Source organism: Pipistrellus hanaki (assembly GCF_964339955.1).
Source record: "Pipistrellus hanaki genome assembly, chromosome: 18".
Lineage (NCBI taxonomy): Eukaryota > Metazoa > Chordata > Mammalia > Chiroptera > Vespertilionidae > Pipistrellus > Pipistrellus hanaki.
In genome coordinates, this window is record NC_140520.1 from 3,886,660 (window position 1) to 3,913,236 (window position 26,577).

The window sequence follows — 26,577 nt, forward strand, 5'->3', positions numbered from 1 at the left end:
ACCATTGTATTAGATCACTTGTATTAGATACTCTCGGAGTGCCCAGATGGCACACTCAGTCCCTGGGGCTGAACACCAGGAAGAAGGGCTGCCCTCCCCCTGGCTCATGGTGCCAACTCACTCCTTGTTCACCCTCTGACGGAGCTTTGCTTTGTTGGCTCTGAGAGCTGGAGAGGGAGGACCGGAGTGCTGGGGTCGCTGTGACTCTGGGCGGCAGCCCATCCATCCATCACTGTCCCTGTTTTGCGCGTGAGCAGCTGGGCCGTCCGGTGCTATCCCACGGCTGTCCCTGGGACGCCCCTATAAAGGGGCCTGAGCTCTAGCCTCGCAGCTCCCAGACCGTGGCCATGGGGAGGCTGCTGCTGTGGGTCGGTGAGTGCGTCCCGCATCCCCGAGGGACCAGGCCTCCTCCGCCTGCCATCCCTCCGGGGCCAGCAGGCAGCCTGGGCCTCTGGTGGCCTGGATTGGAGGGAGCGGAACGGGACACAGTGAAAGGCCAGAGGGGCCCAGGGAGGAGCAAGGAGGGAGTGGCTGTCAAACCTGGCTGCACGGTAAACACTTCATGGCTGGTTTCCACTTGGGACCAGTGAAATCGGAATCCTGGTACGGAGGGGCCCGGATGCCACTGCTTTTCCATCGGCAGCAGGGCTGCGCAGCGCTGGCCTGGAGCTCTCCCGGGACTTCTGAGAGTCCTGGCTGTCCCCGCGCCCAGCCTGTGTGTAGTTAAGGGGTGTTCAGAGAGTGAGAAGGAGGTAGATAGGTCTGGCCGCACTGACTCAGCTTAGAGACAAGAGACAAGTAAATGGGCAGCGAGGTGCTGGGCCGGTGGCCGCTCTCCAGGGCTGGAGGCGAGCTGGGTGTGTCTCTCCCTCTGGGCCCTGAGCCCTGGGCGGGCACTGACTGTGCGGGTCATCCCTTCCTTCCTTTGCCGCAGGGCTGGCTCTGGCGCTGAGACCCCGGGATGGTAAGGAGACCGAGTCCCTCTCTCCGGAGCCAGATCGATTCCCTGGCCGAGTCGTGCTCTGCGTGGTGTCCCCTGAGTCCTCACCCGGCCCTGGTCCTGTGGCAGGGTCACCGGCCCAATCCAGTTCAGCAGAGGAATCTGTTTGCGTCCCTGTCTGTGCTGAGATCCAGACCCGAAAACCTGCTCTGACCAGGATTTCCCAGGCCATTCCTTCTGGGACCGCAGCAGCGGGGCTCCGTGTGGCTGGGGGTGTATGTCTGTGTGTGTGTGTGTGTGTGTGTGTGTGTGTGTGTGTGTGTACGGGGGTGGGGGGATTGCAGTGGCCTGGCCTCTGGGGCTGTGTCCACGATGCTCTGTGGAAGCTGAGCCCCCTCCCCACCCTCGGTCTCTTGTCGACTAATGTACGCTCTCCCTTGCCAGGTGCTGCCCACAAACTGGTGTGTTATTTCACCAACTGGGCACTCAGTCGGCCCAGCCCTGCCTCAGTCTTGCCCAGTGACCTGGACCCTTTTCTCTGCACCCACCTGATATTTGCCTTTGCCTCGATGAATGACAATCAGATGGTGGCTAAGGACCTCCAGGACGAGAAAATCCTCTACCCGGAGTTCAACAAGCTCAAGGAGAGGTGGATTCATATGGGACTCGGCGGTCGTACTTCCAGATTTTACAGATGGACGAGAATTAAGACACTCCTCCTCCCCCCCGCCCTTTTTTTTTGAGAGAGAGAGAGTGGAAGGGAGGGAAAGTGGTAGGGAAAAGAGAGAGAGAGAGAGAGAGAGAGAGAGAGAGAGAGAGAGAGAGAGAGAGAAAGAGAAACATCGATGAGAGACACACACATTGATTGGTAGCTTCCCACATGGGCCCCAACCGGGGCCAGGGATCGAACCTGTAAAACCAGGACTCTTCAGTGTATGGGCTGATGCTCTAACCACTGAGCAAGGGCAAGAATTAAGCCTTTTGTTATTTGTCAACGTTCCTCCATTCTTCTGGTCTGAGCCTCCCCTCACGCAGGACTCCAGAAGGTCCCTGAGTTGGGGCTCCCTGCTGATAACACCCTGAGCTGCTTCTTTGCGGTGGCTGTTGCCTCTGTCCGAATGTCCTTCTTGCTCTTCTTGGCTTGGCTGCCCCCCACTCTCCCTCTTTAAGGCCAGCGGGAGGATTCCAGGAATTTATCCCGTTAAAGTGTTTCATCCCAAATGCTTCACAAACACCTGCCACCTTTCACCTGCAATCCCCAAGCTGTGAACCCCGAAGGGGATTCCTGTGGGTGGGTTACCCCCTCTCTCCTCCTTTGTTCCCCTTTCCTGTGCCCTGCTGTGCTCCTTCCCTCCTCCTGCCCTTATCTCTTCCCCTCCCTCCCACCCCTACTTCCCATTGTTCCCCCAATGAATGCAGCTGCCCACTGACCTCTCCCACCTCATAGGAACCCGGAGCTGAAAACTCTGCTGTCCGTTGGCGGCTGGAACTTCGGCACAGCAAGGTGAGACTCTGCCGTCCCCATCTTCTCTCCGGGTGGTGATGGCAGGTGGGAGGGTGGAGCAGGCCGGTAGGAGCCAGGACAGGACAGGCGGGGAAGCCGGAAGAGCTAATGCAGACACTCGGCCCAGGTCCTGATCTGGCCCCGGACTCAGGGGCCCCCTGACCTCTCCCTGTGGGTGAGAGCCTCAGGGAAGTTCTCACAGGTGATGGGAAAGGGGGCGAAGAAAATGAGGGGCAAAATGGGGTCCTCAAAATCGTCCCCCAACCCTTCATAAGAGGCAGGGGTTTTGTCTCAGACTGGGGAGGAGTCTTGTTTGGGGCCAGAGGAAGGAACCCCAACCCTCACAGGGCCTGAGTGTCCCCGCTTTATAAATGGGTACTTACAAACATCCACCGCAGAGGGCTGTCCGGGTGTGGGGGTGTGGGAAGGAAGTAGCATCCATGAAATGCCACACTAGGGCCTTGGCACATGGTGGCAGCTCGGCGAGCCCCTCACCCCCCAAGGAGGCGGCGTGCAGGTGAAAACTGCCTTCGTGTTCCCTGAGGGAGCAGTTCCCCAATGTCATGGCTGAGGCCTGGGAGGAAAGAACCGCAGGAGAGGGCGCCCTGGCCGCCTGGGAGTGCCAGGATGCACCAGTGAGACAGTGGAGGGAGGACATGGGATGTTGGGTGAGAACTGGCTCCGCCCACCAAGGCCCCGCCCCTCTCTGTGGCCACGCCTCTCCAGCTGTGGCCCGCCTCTCTGTGGCCACGCCTCTTCCTCTGTGGCCACGCCTCTCCCTCTGTGGCCAGGTTCTGAGCACTGGCCATTGCAGATGCAGGACGGGGAGCTTACACACACGAGGCCTCAGGGTGGTTGTTTGCATCCCACGTTTGCAGAAAAGAGAGCAGGAGTGGGAGGTATTAAGGAACCTGCCACATTTCATGCAGGTGTTCCTCAGTGACCCCCGGGCTAGGAGGTGGCCTGCCTCACCCTGACTCTGGCTGTGTCAACCAATGCACACAGAAGTAGCCCAGAATTGCTTACAGTTCAACTCCCATGAATTAGTTTTTCAACAACGAAGAAGAAAAAAAATAGAACATCATCGAACAGCCAATGAACGAAAGAGCCGAGAGGCCAGACCCCCTAAAGAGTTTGGGCCTCTGGGACCACGTTTTGCGGGCCAGGCCCCCATCAGCTCCGAGATCTCTGTGGACAAGCTGGCCCTTGGCCCGGGTTCCCTCCCTTAGGCAGGCCAGGGAGAGAATGTCCGAGGGAGGACGGGTGGTGAGGATTGAGTAGTTCCCCAGGAGGGCACAGCAGGGGCAGAGGGCCTGGCCTGTGGGCACCGTGTTTTCTGCAGCCGTTGATGCTGAGCCCGCCTTCCACCCCAGGCGGGCGCTGTCTGTCCAAATCTCCGTGCCTGGGTACTCAGCCCTGGGACTGGGAAGGAATTGGAAGACGGTTTGAGATTTTCAAAGACCTGCCTTCCTCTCCTCCAGCCACCTCCCCGTGCCCTTCCTGGGGAGAGGGACCAAGGCACCTTACAGGAGGTCATGGTTCTACAGAGAGCTCCTTGCCCCCCGCCCCTCCCCGTCTGCCCGCAGGTTCACCGCCATGCTGTCCACACCCGCCACCCGGGAAAAGTTCATCAGTTCGGCCGTGTCCTTCCTGAGGACACACGGCTTCGACGGGCTGGACCTCTGCTTCCTGTACCCCGGGCAGAGAGGCAGCCCCACGCACGACCGGTGGAACTTCCTCTTCCTGATTCAAGTAAGGCCTGGCGGGCAGCTCCCGATCTGGAAACGATTCTGCTTTGGTCACAGGTGGGCTCGTGGCCCAGGAGGAGCAGGCGGCCCAGGGCTAGGGCAGGAGAGCGGTCAGGGAATGTTCCTTTCCTGCCACTACCCTAGAGGTGGGGTGCCAAAGAGCTGCGGGGCCGGTGACCCGCAGTGGCTCTTGTGGCTCTTGCTCTGTCGTAGCCAGCGCTGGCCCCAGGCCTTCCGCCCCGGGGACGCCTTCTCTGGGCAGCTTGCTGGGCTCCTGCCGGCAGGTGGTCCGACCCCTGGCTCCAGAGCCTGCCTGCCACCCTCTGTGCCAGTGGTTCTCAGCCTTCCTAATGCCGCGACCCTTTGATACAGCTCCTCATGTGGTGGTGACCCCAACCATAACATTATTTTCATGAAAATTATTTTCATCCTGTTAATGAATCGTCATGTAAATATCTGTGTTTTCCCATGGCCATAGGTGACCCTGCTAGTGGTTCTTAACCTGTGGGTCGCGACCTAAGACCATCGGAAAACACAGGTATTTACATTATGATTCATTAACAGTAGCAAAATGACAGTTATGAAGCAGCCACGAAAATAATGTTATGGCTGGGGGCCACCACCCCAGGAGGAGCTGTGTGAAAGGGCCGCGGCGTTAGGAAGGTGGAGAACCGCCGCTCTGTGCAATCACTGAGCTCTAAGGGCCTGTGGACAGGGACTGCCGCTGACCCACCTTTCTGCTTCCAGAGCCTGGTCCAGGCTCTGTCTGTAGAGGCTTCCTGAGCGGTGTCCTCTCTCCCTGACCGTTTGGCCTGGTTCTCTGCGTCTCCCTCTCTCACGTCCCAGGAGCTGCTGCTGGCCTTCGAGAAGGAGGCCCAGCTCACCACGTGTCCAAGGCTGCTGCTCTCGGCTGCCGTCTCTGGGGACCCGCAGATCATCCAGTCGGCTTACGACGTGCCCTGTCTGGGAAGGTGAGCAGGGCCGCCTCGGAGGGGGGCACCTTGAAGGGTAGGAGGCGTTTCGAGCTCGGACCCCAGGCCCGGGGTGGGGATGAGAATCAGCTCCATGAGCCCAGCTTCCTAGGAGTCAGAGTGAGGTGGTGTGGTACCAGCCCCCACATCATCGTGGGGAGCGTCTCTGGGTAGCCCCCTTGCCAGGTCTCAGGGAGAGAGTCCCATGAGCCCGGCCTCTGCTGTACCAGAGGACACTGCGGACACTGGCTGTTGGCAGGTGGCTGGCCCTGAGAGCCTCTGAGTACCAGCCACTGACACAGAACGAAGGCTGTGCAGGCCCAGGCGGGCCCAGTTTGCAGAGCAGCCAGACCAAGAATAGCTCGTAACTCCTCCTCCTGAACGGGCCAGCTCTGGACTCATTCGCTCAGATGTCAAGACCTGAGCGTTTACAGAAGGGAAACGGAGGCAGATGCTGGGGTGCTTCTGGGAGTGGTTACACCAGGGTGTGGTTTCAGCGTGAGCGGGAGGGTGGGACACCCAGGGGGCGCGGAGTGCGTCAGTCTGACAGCCAGGCAGGGCTGAGGGTCCTGCCTGCACCAGCGGGGTGTCCTTGGGCAAACTGGTTAAGCCACCCCAGTCCCAGTTTCTCAGCTTTCAATCGGAGACAGTGGCGGTACTTGGAGTATTGGCTGATGGAAATGAGATGAGATAAGCCACCTAAACCCTTACACCAGCGACCTGGTAAGGGCTCAGTAACACTTGGCCACTAGGACAGCTTTCCGGATGAGGTGGGTTTCAACGTCCCTGGAGTTGCAGACGGACAGAAGCCCTCTCGCTGCTGTGGGACAGTATTGCTTTACTCACGTCAGGTTCTGCAGACCTGTTAGTATGTGTGTCAGGCCCAACTGCCTTTGTTTTCCTGTTTCCATGGATACAGGATGCTCAGGATGGCATCGGTCCCCAGGCACAGTGGTCCCTGTCTAGTAATTTGTTCTAGTGGCAGTATCTTAAGTGGATGGCCCAGTATGGGCAGGCCCGTTAGGAAGCTTGGGTGGCCACCGCACAGCGAGTTAGCTAGTTAGTTGGCTAGTTAGTGCAGTGATGATCTGACTTAAACACCTAAGCTAGCTCAACCCGAATACACATTTCCTCCTCCTGCTCATTACAGGCTCCTGGATTTCATCAATGTCTTGACTTTCGACCTACATGGGAGCTGGGAAGAGTTCACAGGGCACAACAGCCCCCTGCTCTCTCAGCCAGGAGACCCCAAATCTGTGGTAAGAGAAGGGAAGGTCTCAGAGGCAGCCGGATCTCTGCCCTGGAGCCCAGGCCGTAGTAACAGGAGGGTTTGTGATGTCCTACGTGCAGGCACAAGCCATGGACTACTGGCGGAAGCTGGGCGCCCCCTCCGAGAAGCTTCTCGTGGGGTTCCCCACCTATGGGCGGACATTTCGCCTCCTCAAGGACTCTGAGCATTGGCTGCAGGCGGAAGCTGTGGGACCTGCCTCTCCAGGGAAGTACACCAGGCAGCCCGGCTTCTTGGCTTACTATGAGGTGACAGGACAGGGACCTCTGTATGCTAGTTAAGGCTTCGCCACCTGCGGCCTGGGCAAGAGTAAGGTCAAGGGGCAAAGGAAGGGTGAGGGCTACAGACAGGAAGGAGAGGTAGTTTCCTGGGGCAGGGGAAAGCCACTCTCTGGGGTTGTTTCTTTTTCTCCAGGGGAGTTAGCTGAGTCCTTTGTGAGGGATGAGGGGCGAGGTGGAATCTGAATAAAGGGGGGCAGATATTTCACTCTTTTTTAAAAAAATATATTTTATTGATTTTGTACAGAGAGGAAGAGAGAGGGATAGAGAGTTAGAAACATCGATGAGAGAGAAACATCGATCAGCTGCCTCTTGCACACCCCCTACTGGAGATATGCCCACAACCAAGGTACATGCCCTTGACCAGAATCGAACCCGGGACCTTTCAGTCCCCAAGCCGACGCTCTATCCATTGAGCCAAACCGATTTTGGCAGATATTTCACTCTTAAAAAGAATCTTAAATGTCACACACAACAATCCTGACTTCCTATATGGCCTAAATATAATTAATATTTGCTTTCTATGTGGCTTTTCAAACATTTGCAAAGTAAAAGAATAGTGTGACCTCCTCTCCCTGACGCCACTACCACACATCCCTCACCCTGTTTCATTGATTAACCTCTCCTGGCCAATCGTTTCATCTCCGCTCCCTGACTCCATCCCCACTACGAGATCATTTTGAAGCGATTCCAAAAATATCCTCTACCACATTCTCTTCCTTCTCTACCCCAGTTCCACTTCTTTAATCCCAGTCTCAGCAAAGCTTGCTGTTTTGTGGAGAAGAGACGAAAAGACCCAAGGGGATGTAACACCCAAGAGAAGGCCGTGAGAGGCACAGTGTGTGTGGCTATAGGATCAGGAAGGGTCTTATGGAACAGGTAGAATCCCGCTGGGCAGGAAGGACAGGGCGGGAAGGAGCTCCCAGGTAGAGGACAGGACAGAAAGTGCCAGGGTGCCAGAAGGAGTTACAGCTTTGCCTTAAGTAGTAGCGGCAGGGCCCGTGTCTCTCCAGGCTTTGCTCTGGGCTGACCTGCTGGAATGTTTTCTGGATTGATTGCAACAACTGACTTCTCGTTGCCTTTGAGAACTTGAAACTCATCAGAGGTTCAAAGACTAGTTTGATAACTACCTAGTTGGGGTAGTTTATCCTAATTTCTAATGAACAGAAGAGAGACTTGTTCATGAAAAATCTTTGAAAACAGAACAGGTTTGGTCAAGGTCAGGTGTGCTACTTTTGGTACATTGGCATTGGCATTATTTACCAAACCCAAGAAAGGTTTCTTAAGGAAGTCATCCATCCACTTTGGTTCTCTTTCTTTCTTTTCCATCATGGACACTAGAGGAAGGAATGTGTAATAGCAGGAATTGACGCAGAATAGATGGAGGTCCTGCCTGATTGGCTTCCCCACACCCTTCTTCTCACTCCCCGTGGGGAATCCTTTGTTCCTGGGCAAGGAACAGCGTGTCTGCTGGTGCTTCTCTCCATGGCCCTTCACAGAACCAACCTGCGATCCCCTGGCAGGTTTGCTCCTTTCTCCAGAGAGCGCAGAAGTGCTGGATTGAACATCAGCTTGTCCCTTATGCCTACACGGGGGAGGAGTGGGTCGGCTATGATGACGCCAACAGCTTCAGGCACAAGGTGAGGCCTTGGTTCTTTCTTGATCCAGCATATAGTTTCCATCTGGCTGCCCAAGGCCCTGGTCTGTGCTGTGTGTGTGTGTGTGTGTGTGTGTGCGCGCGCGCGTGCATCTGCATCCACTGGGTGGAGGATGAAAATGCCAGGGTAACGATGTTGGGTGAGTTTTAGGCATACCTGAACTAAATGGGGTTTCCTAATTCCATATAACCTAACTCTCTTCTTTTGAGAGAAGAAATCTCAGTTTCTCAAGATCCCATAGCTAAAAAGTGGTAGATTCAAGCACAGGCTATACGCCTCCCCATCCTGCTGTCTGGCCTCCCGGGAGTCCATCTTCTGCTTTTCTACCATCGTGTTCCATCTGGAGGGCAGCCAGGGTAGCAAGTTGACTGACCACTCCTTTGCAGGCATCGTTCCTAAAGAAAGAGCACTACGGGGGGGCCATGGTATGGACATTGGACCTGGACGACGTCGGGGGCACTTTCTGTGGCACCGGCCCCTTCCCCCTGGTCTCTGTGTTAAAGAACCTCCTGTTACAGGCTGGTGAGTAGCCATGACCTGGAAGCTGGGGTCGGAGGTTGTATATGCAGGCCCTGGGTGGGTCCCTCCTGTTAGATCTAAAGGCTTTGGTGAGGCAACACGACGTTGAGAAAAGAGAATGAGCTTTGGTTATTCTCAGGCCAATCTGTTTTCTAATCTTGGTTTGGATGTATGTTCCACTGGACCGCTCTGAGCTTGGTTTCTGTATCTGGTAGATGGGAATCGTCCTTATGCTCCTGGCATTATTATAAGAACCGGATGAGATAGGGAATGGAATCTGTGCTGGCTCATAGTTAGTACTCAGTATCTGTTAGTTTATGTCTCTATTTTATCTCCTGCTTTCATGGCCAAGGGCCAGAGGAAATTAGATTTCTTTAGCTATCTCTTTGATAGGAGAGCCTTCCCTGGCAGTTAGGAGATGGCCTGGGATTGATGGTTGCTAGGGCTGATAGTTGATAGTCCTCATTTTATGGATAAGGAGCTTAGGGCTCAAAAAGGTACCACAGCTATACAGTGGTGCAGACGGGACTCTGACCTGATTCTTTATGATATACTGTCCAGAGCAACTTTCTTTCTTTCTGTTTTTTAAAATAGTTTTTATTGCTTTTTAGAGAGAGTAAGGGAAAGGGATAGAGAGATGAAAACATCGATGAGAGAGAAACATCATCCATCGGCTGCCTCCTGCATGCCCCCTACTGGGGATGGAGCCCACAACCCAGGCATGTGCCCTGACCAGGAATTGAACAAGTGACCTCTTGGTTCATGGGTTGATGCTCAACCACTGAGTCACACTGGCCAGGCCAGAGCAGCTTTCTTGACCTCAATGCTGCTCTTGGTGCCTCCTACATTGGGGGACAGAGGAGGTTTATCCTTGAGAACTCAACAAGTAACGAACTAGGCCATGGGGGACAAGGTCTTGCTGAAGGTGCTGCCAGAGAGGTCAGAGTGACAGCTCAAGGACAGAGAATTGGCAGGCTACTTCTTGGGGTCATTCACCAGGAATCTAACAAATCCCCTGAGGGCCCATGGGCACCTGGGATCATGTTAACACGATGGGTTAGGGGAGCAGAGCTTCCATGTGGTGGGATTTTATCTGTGTCCTCAAGTACATGCATTGTGGGATCCTCCAAGTTTGGATTTGGGGAGCAGGTACTTCCGCCCTGGAGTGGTGCTAGCCCTGCTAGTAGTTATGGGGTGGGAAGGAAGGGATAGGACTCTCATCTTTTTCTGATGATTTTCTGTAGAGTCCAGTTCAACTTTTTCACCAAAAATTTGGCCCTCGTCTGCTATGAGTTCTTCAAGCACTGGCCCTGGAAGGCTGACTGTGACCAAGGCACTGCCCACTGTTTCGGGGATTTCGCTCTCAGGAGGAGAGGGTGTGGCCACTGAGACCCAGAGAAACACTGAAAATATGACTACAACTCCCGGAGGTGGGATCGTGACCCCTACAAGGGGAACTGCATCCTTTGTGAAGCACACTGTAGTGCTACAAGGGAAGACTGAGACCCCTGGGGAAAAGACCAGGACCTCTGTGACCCCTGAACAGATGCCTGTAACCCCTGGGCATCTTCAGACTGAGACCCCTGGAGTGAAGATCAAGGCCCGTAGAAGGAGGGCTGCAGCACCTGCAGAGATGATTATCCCTCTGGGAAAGATGACTGTCACCCCCGAGGGGAAGACCAAGACTCTAAGAGGAGAGCACTGGACATCGGAGGTGGACACAGACCCCTGATAGGTTACTTCGCTCTTTAGATGGAAGCTGGAACAGGATGCTACCCTCTGACCTGTCACCCAGCTCCCAGGACACTCCTTTTGCCTTGGTGACCCCATTTGTTTCCGTTGATGGAAACCATTCTGTCAACTCAGTGATCCTTTCAACCAGTCCTCTCTCTCTAAAGACAGGAAACTCCGCTGTGGATCAAGGAGCCTGCGCTCTGTTGGTGGCAGACACTGGGGAAAGCCCTTGTCTTCTCTTCCAGGTCACCTGGCAGAAGCCTCCTGTGCCTGACCATTCATAGACCATTCATGGGGCCGAGCAGGCCCCAAAGCCACAGTGAGCTAATCTCTTCACTGTTGAATAAACCAGAAGCAAAAAATCCATCCGAGTTCTTTGATGTGACTCCCTCCCTCCCTCCCACTCTCCCTTTTTTCCTTTCTCCTTCCACACAAAAAGACTAGAATATCTTATGATTCCATAAAGTAAGGAAGTACTCAAAAATCAATGAGGCCATGTCAGAGAGACTCAAAGGCCACCCTGAAAGAGTTCTAAATGGCCAAAATTGGGACAATTTGCACAACAAAATAATAATAATTTTAACCCATAGAATAAAGTAAATATTTTGAGTTCATACACTATTGATGAATAAATAAATTAAATATGGTGAAGAAGGGACAGCTGATCCATCCTTAAAATAGAATGTCAATTGATAAATGTTGAAGAAAGAGTCTAGGGTGTGACAAGAGACTGAGGCACAGATAGGTGGGAGCCTTAGGAACCACCGGCAAGGTGACGATTTGACGGATTGACATGGGTGGGAGAGGGGCAGGGCGCAGGCTCAGCGGGCATGACTAATGAACAGGTACAGTTGTCTACACTCAGGAAAGTGAGCTGAGGAGAAAATGTTATGAACTTTCATTACTTTCTAATTTGAATTTTCAAAAAAAACCCACGATTTTTTAAAGTCAGAAATACTGCCAACAGGTGGCAGCACCATACAGGGTTACATTTTTTTACGTGGACCAGAAGAAAACTTGATCATTGTAGGCAAATGAATGAAAAAAAAAAATTTGCCCCCCCATAAAATAAAATGTATTTCCCCCCATAAAATGAAATACCTTTCTACAAAAAAAGGGAAAGCAAATATAAATCTTTTTGTTGTTGCTATCTTTAAAATTGATAATTTCATGCACATTGAAGCTGAGAGTCTCCATACACCAGGCTCAGAGGAGGAGGCTGTGGTTAGGGAGAGGTTGAGTTCAGACACACCAAGACTTAGTCCCACCTCTACCATTTATTGACCATATGATCATGGGAATGGGGGTCATTTGATTATATGTAGGTCATTTTAGCAGGAATGCAGACATTTGCACACCAGGGCCATTTCTTAATTGTCTTTGCACTTCCAGAGCTCACTACGGAGGTGAGCATAGAGTGGGCATTCAATACATGTTAGCTAATTTGTGAACTGAGACGTTGAAAATAAGGAGCGAATATGATCCATGAAAAGCTATAGACGGGACTGATCAGAGGAAGAAGGAGGAAAAAGAAGGGTAGGGTATAGACTGTAAATCTCAAAAGAGCGCATGCCCTTTGAAGCTAGAGAGCAAACTGTTCCGTTGTTCTGGCAGAAGTCGCCAGCACCCACTTCCCAGTAGACACGGGCACTGGGATCCTTTGTCTCCAGTAAACTTTGCATTTGTTATCACACCCTAATCTTTAGATTCCATCAGCAAAGCCACTAATGGCTCTTTAAACAGACCACAGAGGAGATAAAGTCCTTCATGCTTGCCAAAGGGAAAAACAAACAGAATCCCTGGAAGCACAGGGGAACAGGCTGTTACAAAGGCAGAAACGTCCAGGTGCCTGGAGATGAAAAGGGCAGGGAGACCAGGGTATAAGAGAGGGACCCAACCTGCCGCTGTGCGTTCCAACACTTGGGTCTGTCACTGTGTCCTGTGTGTTGGTGAACATCAGCACCATGAAGATCCTGGTCTTGGTCTTGGTTTGCCTACACCTCTCAGAGGGTGTGGAAAGGTGTGTATGGGGATTCGGCCTCACTGTGGATTCCAGCTCTAAGGGAGTGTGACAAGCTAGGGAAGAACAAAGGGTTGCAGGACCCTAGGAGAGGCAGTCAGATTGTACCTCGAACTGAACTCCCACTTGTGGCCAAGACTTGAAATGGATGGATGGATGGATGGATGGATGAATGGATGGATGGATGGACGGTGTGTGTATGTGTGTGTGTGTGTGTGTACACATATGTACGTAAGAGTGGGTTGAGTGTTTTGTTGGCTTAGAAGAATGGACAATCCCTATTCCAAGCTTACAGCAGGCACTGGGTAGAAACAGTTATTCTCAAATATTATGAAGTGTGTTTCTGTGCTGGGAATCCAGGAATGACTGTCGTGGTTAGAACTTGCTAAAATCCAGGAGGATTTCCTGTGCCTCGCTCTTCTTGAGCAGAGAGTCCTGAAGAGATTTGAAAACTCCTGGTCAGATTATTGAAGAGGTTGCTTTAAGAGGGCAAGGTGAAGCTCATTCATTTTTTTAAAAACCCTATTCTTTGCAGAATCATTCTTAAAAAAGGCAAGTCTATCCGCCAGACAATGGAGGAGAAGGGAGTCCTGGAGAAGTTCCTAAAGAACCACCGAAAGGAGGACCCAGCTGCCAAGTATCATTTCAACAACGATGCTGTTGCTTATGAGCCCATCACTAACTACTTGGATGTGAGTGCAGGTGGAGGGGTGTCCATCCTCTGGGCTGATAACCATTTAAAAGTACTCACTTATACCCCCCATTAGCTCTGATTTGGACTAATTACTAAACCCAAGTCTCACTTTCCTATGGAAAGTATCAAAATAAGTTATGATTTGGTAGTACCCAATAGGATATTATATTAGCTCCCTTTCCTTTCCCCTTTTCTCTCATTACTTCATTACTGGCTCATCTCTCAAAGCCCCATTTATATGGTAAAGAGACTTATAGGGGTAATCTTCAACTCAATGGAGAGATCCCAGGGAAGTCCTAGTCATGAGCTGAAGGAAAAAGAAGGAAAACACGTGCTTATCTAGTTTGGCTCAGTGGATAGAGCATCAGCCTGCTGACTGAAGGGTCCCAGGTTAGATTCCAGTCAAGGGCACATGCCCAGGTTCCGGGCTTGATCTCTAGTAGGAGGTGTGCAGGAGGCAGCTGATCAATGATTCTCTCTCATCATTGATATTTCTATCTCTCCCTCTCCCTTCCTCTCTGAAGTCAATACAAAAGTATATATTTTTTTTTAAAAAAAAGAAGGAAAACATGTGCAAGGCCACTAGGGGAAATCGCTCCCTTTGGAAAGATACACTGGTGTCCAGAGAAAGTATTAGAATGTTCTTGAGGCTAAGATGTCTGCTCAGGGCAGCTTGACTTACTGGTGTCCAGTGGACGGTTCTTAGTAAGATATTACACAGAGCACCGGAGCTGGAAGCCACTTTAGGGAGTCCCACATTGGGTGGGAAAATCATGGGAGAAGCCTCTTATTCCCCTAGGGAATGATTTGGGCAAAATGGGACTCCCAGTGGGTCAGCTTCTTCCCCACCCCTCGGACAAGGCTAAACTGCGGAATGAGGGTGACAAACCTTTCTTTGCAGGCTTTCTATTTTGGGGAGATAAGTGTGGGGACACCACCCCAAAACTTCCTCGTCCTCTTTGACACGGGCTCTTCCAACCTGTGGGTGCCCTCCACCTATTGCCAGAGCCAGGCCTGCTGTGAGTATACCACCATGCCACCCCGGCCATGGTTGGGAGCTGAGTGAGGGGCGGAGTCAGGATTGACCCAGGTTATGATGTCAAGTGCGGAGTTCTTGGTGCATACCCATGAATCTCCTCCTTCTTAAATTAGAAACCTCTAGAAATCTTGCCCTCAGTCTTGCCAACAGTTTTGGAGAGAGGCACAGACCTAGACTAAAACTTCCCCATCTTTCTGCATCGTCCCTTTCCCTCCTCTCTCTCCAGTGGGCCAGAATCCCTGACATTTTTTAGGGATCCATCCCTCAGGGAATGATGGATTGAAAGGAATTCGGGCAATGTTTGCTGCCTAAGGGGGCAGACTTTTTTTGGGTGAACACAGTTTGTCTATAGTGTGAAGGATCCGAGGCTGAGCCCCATCCCAGACTTAGTGTCTGATGACCCGAAGCCATTGAGGGTATGTTTCCTCCAAGCATTCTGGAAAGCGGTGCGTGATGCGACTATTTCATTCTGTCTTTCCACAGCCAACCACAACAGGTTCAACCCCAGCCTGTCCTCCACCTTCAGAAACAACGGGCAAACCTACACCCTGTCCTACGGGAGCGGCAGCCTGAGTGTGGTCCTGGGCTATGACACTGTGACCGTGAGTGACGTTCTCACAGCCTCCGAGGTTCTGTGCTTTGGCTCCCATCTCTAAAGCCTTGAGCTCCCCGAGAAATCCACGATTACAAGTTTAGGCCAAACCTTCCCAAGAGCTGAGGGTTGGAAAAGGCATCCGAGGCCGCCCCCTTCAGCCTTCCTCCCGAGACAGGCGTGGCCTCCACAGCAGGCCGGGCTGCAGAAAGCCCTCAGTGCTGTGTTGAAGCCATGTGTCTTCTTGTGACTTTGTTCCCGGCTCTTCACCCCTACCCTCTGCCACCACACAGGGCGTCCGCCTCCTCCTCCCCGCAGCTTCACCTTGGTTATTTGAAGATCCGTCCTTTCACTGTTTTCTTGTGTTTTTATGCCTAACACCCATAGTTTCTCTGCTGTGTTTGCACGTGGGCTGCGCAATCGAAAACCAGTCGCTGTCCACGGAAATGGGAACCAGAACTCCAGAAAACAGCCGCCTCTGCCTCCCCAGCACCCACACCCCTTTTCCTAAGACATACGTGGTTGGGTGGCGCTGTTGCTCTTTCACCTTCCGCACCCACGCCCAGGAGTGAGCTCAGCATGAACGAGGCCAGCGTCTCTTCCCAGAACACGGTCTAGGTTCCAGGCCCGGGCACCTCCGCCCGGGAAGGCTCTGTCCCCGTGGAGTCGCTCAGCTGCTCTGTCTGCTCGGCCCAGGTTCAGAACATCGTCGTCCAGAACCAAGAGTTCGGCCTGAGCGAGAATGAGCCCAACAACCCCTTCTACTACTCAGACTTCGATGGCATCCTGGGGATGGCCTACCCCAACATGGCGGTGGGCAAGGCCCCCACCGTCATGCAGGGGATGCTGCAGCAGGGCCAGCTCAGCCAGCCCATCTTCAGCTTCTACTTCTCGCGGTAAGAGGTCCGGCCCCGGGAAGAGGTCAGCAAATGGGCTCCCTAGGGGCCTTGGACAACTCAGCATCAGGCAGAGTTCAGGTTGCAGAGTTTTCTGGCTCAGGGACTACAATTTGCTGTGCATTTCTGAAATTTTATAAACACATTTTTTTGGGGGAATTTTGCTTTAAACGCACTGGAAAAATTTTGAATTGTGGCCATAAACTATACAATGACTCTTTTTCTTTTTTTTCTTTCTTTTTAAAAAATATATTTTATTGATTTTTTACAGAGGAAGGGAGAGAGATAGAGTTAGAAACATCGATGAGAGAGAGTCATTAATCAGCTGCCTCTTGCACACCCCCTACTGGGGATATGCCTGCAACCAAGGTACATGCCCTTGACCGGAATCGAACCCAGGACCCTTCAGTCCGCAGGCCGACGCTCTATCCACTGAGCCAAACCGGTTTCGGCTACAATGACTCTTTTCTTAAAAAATAAGTAGTCCCTCAATATTTATCCAGTAAATCTGGAGATTGCTGTGAGCAGTCAGCATAACTGTGGAGCTACAGCACAAGTGCCATTGACCAGTGAACAATAATGAAATGATAATTATAACGGCATCTCTGGCTTTGTGAAGGGTTCTTGTAGCAACAAGAACTTCAAACGACATCTTACAAATCCTGTTGTTGGCCTCATTTGTTCAGTGAGGAAGTAGCAGCTCAAACAAGTTGTGAATGTTAAGAAAGCCACACACCCCCACCCCCCAATGTGGGTGTAAATCTTGATGTGAAAGCCAGTGCTTTTCCTTCTCTGTCTGGCCTTGAACTTTTGTGACACGCTTCACTCCCTGCTTTTTTTCCCTACACACATGATCCTCAGGGAACCTGAAGTCCAAATGCCTTTAGTCTATGACTGGCAGGTGCAGGGTCGTGAACACAACAGACCCCAATCCTCTCAGAATTACCTGGTGACCCCCCTGGCCACGACAGAAGCACCCCCATCCCGGCAGCCGTAGCATCTCTGTCAGCCATCCCAGGTGCTCTCAGAGGGGGCTTTGCCCCAGGCAGGATACTTTTATAGCTTTTTTCCAGGTGCCTGATTTCCAAGTCCATCTTCTTTATGAACATAGTCTGTGTTTCCAATTCTCTGATAATTATTTCTGAGAATAGCCGGGTGTCTCTCTGAGAATTCCCCTTTCCCTGGTACCTTGAGCCCGGAGAAGTCTGAAGAATACCCCCTCGTTCTGTGGGAGGGAAGGAGAAAGGGGAGAAGGGAAGAGGGAGAGGAACACCTGACCCATCTGTGTTATGGAAACTCATGCTTGTTACGTTTCTTTTCAGCCAACCAACCCGTCAGTATGGCGGAGAGCTCATCCTGGGCGGCGTGGACAACCAGCTGTATTCTGGTCAGATCGTCTGGGCCCCGGTCACCCAGGAACTGTACTGGCAGATCGCCATCCAGGAGTGAGTAGAGAAGCAGAAGTTCCTGTGGATGAGGGACACTCACGGGGTGTCTCTCTAATATGACAGCATTTCCTGTTGCTGGCATGGCATGGCATGGCTTTCTCGAGGAATCACCAAACCCTCAGGCTGAGCTAGACTCCGGCATCCAGTTCCTGCCTTCCAAGAGCTTTCAGCCAGAGCTGGAGGGCTTGCCAGACCAAGACTGAGGGCAACACTCCTGCGACCAGAAAGGCACAGAAGCACGCGTGGGCAGGGTGTTAGGGGGTGGCTGCTTCCTGGAAGAGCCAGGATGCCGGAGCTGTGTGGTTGGCGGCAGACACTCCTGACTCTCTCGGTCCTGGTGTCCCCCTCAGGTTTGCCATCGGTAACCAGGCCACGGGCTGGTGCTCCGAGGGCTGCCAGGCCATCGTGGACACAGGCACCTTCCTGCTGGCGGTTCCCCAGCAGTACATGGGCTCCTTCCTGCAAGCGACGGGAGCCCAGCAGGCTCAGAATGGTGACGTGAGTAACCGGAAGCCATGGGAGTCTCTGTGTCACAGCCAGGCAGGCTCAACACGGGAGCCCGCGCTCAGGCAATGAGCCATCAGAGGGAGGGGGAAGGGCTGGGTGGGCCCCTGAGCCCCTGGCGGGACAGATCGGGTGGGAACACGGCATGAACTCTCAATGCAAAGAAGGGTAAGGGGGTGAGTAATACCGACTCCATCCAGACTGTGGGTGTGGGACCGATGGCTACGGGAGGTGCTGTTATCACAGGTCTTAGGAGCACACGCCAGCTTGGCCTGGCCGCTGTCATTTGGCTGCAGTGTCATTGGGCACAATGTACTTTCCCATTCCACTTGGGTTTCTGTCTTGACTAGGAATCCATCTTTGGAGTTTACTCCCAGAAGCCTCCTGTCCCCACCCCTCCTCCTCTTTGCACACATATCATTAGTTTGCTTCTCCCTGTATGCGAGAGACTGGGCCCAGACTGAATCCTGGCTCCCCAGGCTGTGTGTGCATGTGTGCGTGTGTGTGTGTGTGTGTGTGTGTGTGTGTGTGTATGTGTGATATCCCACACCTTTTCTCTGTAACTTGTCCTTTCTGGGTTTAGAAATGGTTGTGGAATGAGCCTAACTCGTATAGTCCTATGGATACAACCCAAGTCTAAGAGCTGAGATGCCTGAAAGGAGAGGATTCCAGAAGAAAGACGAGAGTCAGGCCCTGTGGTTCTCGCTCTGAGAGAGCCTGTGCTGCACGGTCAAGCACAGAGTCACACAGGAAAAGGGGGCCCCACCCTTCATCTGGGCTCCAGGGGGCGCTCTCCAGCTTTGCCTTTTCTGTCTCCCAGTTCGTGGTCGCCTGCGACTCCATGCAGAGTTTGCCCACCATCACCTTCATCATCAGCGGGTCCCAGTTCCCTCTGCCTCCCTCCGCCTATGTCCTCAACGTATGTCGTCACTCCCAGCATCTGTGGTTGGCTGGCTGGCTGGGGCCTACAGCTGTCCCGTGTCCCAGCTCACATCTGGGCAGCTATGGGGAGTCCGGGGCAGGGCTGGGGGTGAACAAGAATTCAGGGACCCCAAAGGGTGCTGTGGAATGCAGGGAGGGGAGAGTCCGGGTGCGGGAGGTCTGTCTGTACAGGGCAAACGGTCATATCCCGGTGTCCCCTGTCCCCTCAGAACAACGGCTACTGCAGGCTGGGCATCGAGGCCACGTACCTGCCCTCCCCCAACGGGCAGCCGCTGTGGATCCTGGGGGACGTCTTCCTCAAGGAGTACTACTCGGTCTACGACATGGCCAGCAACAGGGTGGGCTTCGCCGTGGCCGCCTAGACGGTGAGGGGCCGCCGTCTGGACCCCGCCCGCCGGGCTGGCGTGGCTGTGGGCTCATCGCCCCGTTTCAGACTGCCCGACCCCTTCTGTTCATGCAGTCCTACCTCCCACAATGAATACATGGAATAAACCGGGAGACTCCGAACGTCTCTGACGCTCCTTCCAAAATGTCCTTTTTGTGAGTGTTCTGCTTTCAGGCGTTTATTCTAAATGAAACTCAGCAGCGGCTATGTCCGGGGGTTCGTTCACCGAGCCATGGGGGAGCACCCAGGGGTGTGCATGGGGGAGCAGGCCTGTGCGCAGCTGGCTGCAGCCCAGACAGGAGGACGCAGTGGGACCTGCGGGAGGCCTCCGCCCGGGTCAACCCCCTCCCAGCCCACCACGCCAACGCTTCTCTCTCCCTTCTGGAAAAGAACACGAACCAGACCAGTCCCCAACTTAGGAACGTTAGAAAGAAGCCTTTGTATTCCAAATAGGTGCCGAGAAGGCCAAGTACAGTAAGAACCGGCCTTGATGCGCTCACGTGGTCCGCAGGGGCCCCCGCCCCTCCCTGGGCCCCATGCTGGCCCAGGAGAGGCCCACCTGGGGCCGGGCCGAGGGAGAGGAGCAGCTGTGCTCAGGAGGAGAGGCTGTGCTCAGGAGGAGCACACGAAGGCAGGCCCGGCTCCGGAACCGTAAAACAGGCTCAAGTAGGCCAAGCGGTTCCGGTATCTTCTAAAGTCCTTGTCGCTGGGCAGCTGCAAGGAGAGACGGCGGGCTCAGACCCCCGCGGCCCCCGGACTCAGACCCCCGCGGAGGAGGGCCCCCGGGCTCAGACCCACGCGGAGGAGGGCCCTCGAGCGCGGGTCCTCCTGGCTGAGCAACATAGAGCTGCTCATTGCGGCCGCTGTGACCCAGCCAACCCCCTCCCCACAGTCATCTAGCCTTCGTGATTCTACCATTAAAAAAAAATTATTTACTTATTATGTATCTATTTATGAGGGAGGGGAAGGGAGAGGGAGAGACAGAAAGCGACATCAATTTAAGAGTGGAACATTGGTCGAGCTCGCAACCCAGGCAGGTGTCCCGATCAGGAATCGCATCAACAACCCTTCCGTGCAAGGGATGATGCCCACCCCACTGAGCCACCCCAGCCAGGGCTGATTCTCTCGGCTTTTGTATGTGCAGTGACTCTTTGTCACTTACCTATCATGTTAAGAATTATTATTACTGTTATTTTTAATTTGGTAAATCTCTAAGAGTTCACTGGTAAACTTTTTGAAAACAAAGATTCTATGTTCAAGTCTTGAATGTTACCTCGAGGCCCTAGCACAATTATACTAACACATCAGGCAATTAATAAGTATTTGTGAAATGAATCCAAAATTCCACTAGGAAATGAAAGGCACCTTTGGGATTATGAGAGCTAACATGTATTGAGCATTTGTTATGTTACAGGAACTGTGTTCAATGCTTTTCTACCTTAACGTAATCTTTACAACCTCATCAGATCGATTATTATACTCATTTTAAAGATAAGGAAACTGAGGCTTAGAAAAAGTAGGGGACTTTTCCAAGATCATACATCAAGTAAGTACTGGAGCTAGGATTTGAACCCAGGCAGTTGTCCCCAGAATCCATGCTCTTACCAGAAAGCTCTACAACCGCCTGGTGATCTAATACTTAAGTGACATGATGGAAAGAGCAGGGTTTTTTCCCCATCATCCTCTGGATCTAGATCTAGATTCATGTGTAGCCTGCACAAGTCACTTAATCTGTCTGAGTCTCATTTTCCTCCTCTATCATATACAGACTGGAGGCCTGGTGCACGAAATTCGTGCACTTGGGGGGAGGTCCTTCAGCCCAGCCTGCGCCCTATCGCAGTCTAGGAGCCCTCAGGGGACGTCTGACTGACTGCTGAGGCCTGCTCCTGGGGGACTAACATCAGTTAGACATCCTTAGTGCTGCCCTTGATTTCGGGCTTGAACCCTAGTAGGGGGCATGCAGGAGGTAACCAATCAATGATTCTCTCTCAGCATTGATGTTTCTCTCTCCCTTCTTCTCTGAAATCAATAAAAATATTTTTTTTAAAATCTAATAAAATTGTACAACTTTCCCCCAAATCCCCATATGCATATACACACAAAATTGTGCATATAATTTCAGGGGAACAGGACTTTCCAAAGCTCCTTCACAGACTCCCTGTTAGGAGCCCCACGGAAGAACCAGGTAGTGTTCTAAAGAAGCCGGTGTTGTTACCTCAGCTTTTATGGTCCTCTTCCGCAGACGTGGAATCTGATCCCAGTCTGGAGATCCAAATTTCATTGGCCAGGTGACTTTTGGGGGTGGCTTTATCACCGGGTTGTACATGTCAGGGCTAGACGTAAAAACATGCAGCATGATGTCTATGACGCAGTGGCTATTGGTGAATCCTATCAGCGGACCCTGAAGTAGGTCTAACTCCCTGATAACAGGCAACAGACTGATCCGGTTTTTAATGGTGGGCAAGCACCTTCGGCGGGTAAAGTCTCTCTAATTAGGTGTCATCTTCCCAGAAAGACCTCTCTCCACAACCCTTGATAAAGTAGCCTCCAGTCCATCCATCACTCAGCACTATATCATCATCCTGTTTTATCAGTCACCGTTCTGCCTGGCTTGGCTCATGGCAGTCTTAGCTTATGGCTACTGTCTTGGTAGAGTTATTAATAAGGTCCCCTCTAACTCTCGAATGTGTCACTGTCAGACTAAAACATCATATGGCCACTCTCTTTCTTACTGCTGTTATTTTCTTACTTGCTCCTGGCCTGTCTGGATTCGAGAATGTACGCTCCAAGGAATCAGGAGCCTCATGTGATGGGTTCAATGCAACATCTCTGGAACCCAACGGAACTGCCTGGCACCTTTATGAATATTTATTAAACAAATCACTATGGTTTACACTTCTGTGATGCCAGACATCTGGAAGGCAAAAGAGGCTGAATCTTAAAGACGAGTGGTTATGCACCTGTCCTTCCTTTCCTATTGCTTTCTGTTGAAGTGCCCCAGAAAAGAGGACACGTACCCAGGATAACTCACGTCCTTTGAGCGTTTCACAAATCGAGGCAACATGACATTAAATGGAGCAAAACTTTGTTTTTGTTTTCCCTCCTGAAGATCTATTGACTGGTACGTGGCTGGGTGAGGTGTCAGATCCTGTTTCCAAGAAAAAGATCAATATGTTAGAAGGTGACGCACAGGTATACATGTGAAGCCTTATAAGTAACACACACACACATACACACACACATACTCCAAACCGATCCTCTTCTGGTTTATGAATCAGCTATGGTTTAACCATCTCAGAACCTGGAAACAGACCTATGATAGGTAGAAAACTAAGATAGGTGTGGTCCAACCACCTAAAAATGCATCCTGCTTAGGTTGTAGAAATCAACCTCCTCCTGCACGCCCCCCACTGGGGACTGAGTCTGCATCCTGCATCCCGGGCCTGTGCCCTGACCAGGGAGGGAACCGTGACCTCCCAGTTCATAGGTTGATGCTCAACGACTGAGCCACGCTGGCTGGGCTTGTTTTCTTTTCCATCTTCATCGGAGAATATGTTTATTGAATTAAGAGCAAGGAAGGGGGAGAGAGGGAGAGAACCCAGGTATGTGATTGGGAACCCGGCAACCTTTTGGTGCACTGGATGATGCTCCAACCCACTGAGCCACACCAGTCAGGGTGGAATTTTTTTAAAATATGTTTTTATTTATTTCAGAGAAGAAGAGAGAGGGAGAGAGAGATAGAAGAATCAATGATGAGAGAGAATCTTTGATTGGCTGCCTCCTGCATGCTTTCTACTGGGGACTTAGCCCAACACCTGGGCTAAGCTCAGAATCGATCAACCACTGAACCACAACAGAATGGGCTGGTTTGTTTGTTTGTTTGTTTGTTTGTTTTTTTCAATTGACAAGGTAATTTGATGCATATAAAGCTTCCAGTACTTTAGCATCAGGTGTCTCAGCCAGCACTGAAACTCTAATTTGGTACCACTTCTCCTGCTCATTGTTTCTCACTCTCCCAGACCACACACACACACACACACACACACACTCCCAATGCATTAGCCCAAGCTTTTCAGCGAGGCTTAATGTCTTTTGCCTAAATGTCTACATTTCTTTAATTTCAGAGCATATTGTCTAGGCAACCTCCCACACACTGCCCTGGGCTCCCCAATCCAAATACATACACCGCCACGGATCACACAGACATTGAAGCACATGCAACCGGGTCTCACCTTATTCGGCTTAAACCTCATGGTTGTTCTGGCTCCCAACGCATATCCTTTCTTACTGGTCGGGGTTTTGGAGAGGTTGTACGCCCAGTCATACCTCTTTGGGTCGAATATATATCAATATATATATATTTAAAACAAAGAAAGAAAAACACGAAGAACATTATTGTCATCAAAACAGCATGAACTTAGAACGAATCTTCTCTGCAAGCGTTCCTCTCTCTTGACTTCTTGGCTTCTGTGGCCCAAGCCCATAGAAACAGGGGCATACGGAACAGGTCACGTGGCAGGGGAACACGCCGGGGTCAGGCAGAGCGGGTGACATTCTGCCTTCCCGTGAATCCAGTCCTCTGACCGCAGGGCTGGATGTGCTCTCATGCAAGCGTGTCTGATCCTCTCTCACTTCACCAACTCTCCTGCCAACACCGGCACCACCCAGGTTCGGACTAACGGGTGGGTCACTGGCATTGGCCACAAGCCTCTGGGGGTGGGAATGGCGTGGGGACTAGCCTGTTAACGACATGAAGCCGAGGCTTGTGTTGGATGGAGGCTGGGAAGGGGGAGGGGTGGTCCTGTCACCTCTGACATTGACCCTAACAGCTGGCTGCAGAGCACAAGGGCACTTTCTCCTGTTGGGGACCCTGAAGGTCACACACTCTGTAGCTTTTTTTCTTCCACTAAACTTGGCAATCTTTAAGTTTTTAAAAAAAATGTATTTTATTGATTTTATACAGAGAGATAGTTAGAAACATCAATGAGAGAGAGTCATCGATCAGCTGCCTCTTGCACACCCCCTACTGGGGATATGCCCATAACCAAGGTACATGCCCTTGACTGGAATCGAACCCGGGACCCTTCAGTCCCCAGGCCGACGCTCTATCCATTGAGCCAAACCGTCCCGGCGTAACTTGGCAATCTTTAAATAGAGGGGGAATGGAGACACCCCTGGGGGGAAGGTGGATACTCACAGTGTCTGTTGTGTAACACCCAGGCCCCCTATGGGGCGCTCCTAGAAGGGGGAGATACTTGTTTCCCAAAAGGTTGTGCGGGTGGAACTGCGGAAAGATCTTCTTCTCTTCCCCTGTGTTGAAGGGGGGCTGAACCACACGTCCTGCAGGGCGAGGAGGAGAAGGCCGCTGGAGGGATCTGAGGGAGTGCCTTAGAGGGAGGGGGCGGGGAGACACTGGGAGGCTGAGCAGAGGACAGGGCCTCGCCGCCGAGCTCTTGGTAAAAACCAGACCAAGGTCCACGAAGGGGACCCAACTGCCTTTCTTCCCTGCACTTCGTCTCCCCAGCCGCCCCAGCCTTCACCCCCGGCCCTCCCGCAACCCTCCTCACCCTCTTTGTCGAAGCCCTTCTTGCCCATCTTCGAGGTTAGCATTTCCTCCTTGTGCTTCTTTGGGGTTAGCATCTTTGTGTACCGCTTTGTGTACCGCTTTGTGTACCGCGTTGCCAAGGGAATGGACGCTACCTGCCCGGCCTCTGCGGGCTCTGCGCATGCGCCTGCGCAGCAGGTGGGAGGGCCGCCCTGGAAGCCGGCCACCCACAGGGCGGGACCGGCACCTCCTCCGGACCCTGGACCCAAGCCCAGGGGAGTGTGGGCCCTGCAGCCGGGCTGGCAGCAGATGGCGTTGCTGGACCCGTGACTCCTGGGGCTGCGGGGGTAAAGGATGGGCCCAAGGGCTTTGGAAAGTCGGCCCCTGGGGCTGTGCTGAGGATGGAGGGGACACGGGGCTCAGAACGCCTGGAAATCGGGGCCGCTGGGATCAGGGACTAGTAGCAGCCGCTGCAGCGATGGCTCATGTAGGTGCGCGCCCAGGGCAACCCGAGCAGGGGAATCGGGGACCCTCTGAGACCCCTTTTCCCTGTTCCTCAAGCCCTTTCCCATCAGGGCTGTCTCCTGGTCGCCCTCAAGGGAGCACAAGGCTGTCACAGGGCTGGAAGCCTTAAGAGGAGCAACAAAACCACGGACGTTTTCGCAGTGTGGACCTCGCGGGCAGGCTCTTCAATGTCTAAGTGCCCGTCTCCTCGTCTCTACATGGAGAGTAAGAAGAATTCTTTACAGGGCTGGGGAGAGGATTGGGATCCCAGAACCAGAGCAATCCGGTGTCTGGGAGGCGGCAAGGCAAGAGGTGACTGTTGCTGAAGACCGCCTCCGGCTGCTCAGCAGCACTCCCTCCCACCCTCACCCACCGAGGGCTAAGGTGGGTGTTGGCTTCTTTTCCTTGTCCCGGATGTGATCACTAACTAGTTTTCACCTGGGTTTAGGATGGCTTTAGGAACTGGCAGCTGTAGGAACACGTGCCCCATGCACCCCTTGGCCCCTACCGAGACCCTGGAGTCCACACTTACCCCGAGCTAGCATTGTATGCGGGGGATGATTTTACAAATCTAATGTAGGATTTCCAGAAAGGTGATACTGAGCCCTGGAGGACACTGGGGGCACTCGTGGAGCATTTGACTTGTTGAAATTATTGGCGGGGTGCCCCTTCTCAATGGACCAGGGAGGCTGGACACCTGGTCTCATGTCCTCCCTCACATTCAGTGGCCTGCGGAACACTATGCAAATAATTGGCTGTACTTGACATAGAACATCAAAACTGTTTTTTAAGTAAGAAATAATGCAGAAAGCCCAGTAAGATAGGAGAAGGTCATCATGAGAAACAAAGATTCCATCTCAAAGTTATTGTATAATTTCCTCCAAGCATTCTGTCTACTCAAATTGCAGTAATACTGATGGATAAAGAAATCCTGGCATTGCTCGATCACTTTCACTTTTATTAATATTCATAGCAAAATTAATATTGTAGGTACCCACAATGCATTTGAAATTCGTGTTTACTTTTATTTTATTTTAGTGACATGAAACATGTCTTACAAAGGACTCTGAACATATGACAAAGGACTTTGAACATATGGAAGCACACCAATCATTGGTGGTTAGTGTGCTTCCAACTAATCCTCTGGCAGAAATTGAAAAAAAATAAATAAAGCTAGACTAAATAAAATACTAGTATTTGAAGAGATCAGAGATATTCCAAGCAAGAGGAAACATGCAGACCCAAGCTCCCAGACAGAGGGGAAGCCCGAAGTGCTGAGCCCAGCATTGGCGCTGCTCTTCCCTTTGGGTATTTGCTAAGCAGAAAGCTGGCTGCAAAGCAGAAGACTCCAGGGGAACTTTGAACAGC

General features: G+C 52.3%; 3 protein-coding genes across 3 annotated transcripts; 2 read left to right on the forward strand and 1 right to left on the reverse strand.

Moving 5' to 3' along the window:
• Nucleotides 1–347: 347 nt before the first annotated feature.
• OVGP1 (oviductal glycoprotein 1) lies at nt 348–10,638 on the forward strand (the record flags this gene model as incomplete). Its single annotated transcript, XM_084866507.1, has 11 exons — nt 348–372; nt 935–964; nt 1,385–1,589; nt 2,388–2,444; nt 4,031–4,196; nt 5,039–5,163; nt 6,314–6,422; nt 6,514–6,699; nt 8,253–8,369; nt 8,774–8,909; nt 10,151–10,638. 11 exons carry the CDS (start codon nt 348–350, stop codon nt 10,636–10,638), a joined length of 1,644 nt encoding a protein of 547 aa, XP_084722633.1.
• A 1,966-nt stretch (nt 10,639–12,604) lies between these two features.
• PGC (progastricsin) lies at nt 12,605–19,137 on the forward strand (the record flags this gene model as incomplete). The annotated part of the gene is made up of 9 exons (XM_084866264.1): nt 12,605–12,660; nt 13,196–13,352; nt 14,256–14,373; nt 14,877–14,995; nt 15,682–15,881; nt 17,204–17,326; nt 17,680–17,827; nt 18,654–18,752; nt 18,985–19,137. 9 exons carry the CDS (start codon nt 12,605–12,607, stop codon nt 19,135–19,137), a joined length of 1,173 nt encoding a protein of 390 aa, XP_084722390.1.
• A 180-nt stretch (nt 19,138–19,317) lies between these two features.
• Nucleotides 19,318–24,871, reverse strand: CIMAP3 (ciliary microtubule associated protein 3). The gene is made up of 6 exons (XM_084866292.1): nt 24,728–24,871; nt 24,358–24,500; nt 23,393–23,488; nt 22,178–22,308; nt 21,376–21,493; nt 19,318–19,874 (listed from the first exon to the last, which is right to left on the reverse strand). Exons 1-6 carry the CDS (start codon nt 24,798–24,800, stop codon nt 19,773–19,775), a joined length of 663 nt encoding a protein of 220 aa, XP_084722418.1. The 5' UTR covers nt 24,801–24,871; the 3' UTR covers nt 19,318–19,772.
• Between the last annotated feature and the right edge of the window lie 1,706 nt (nt 24,872–26,577).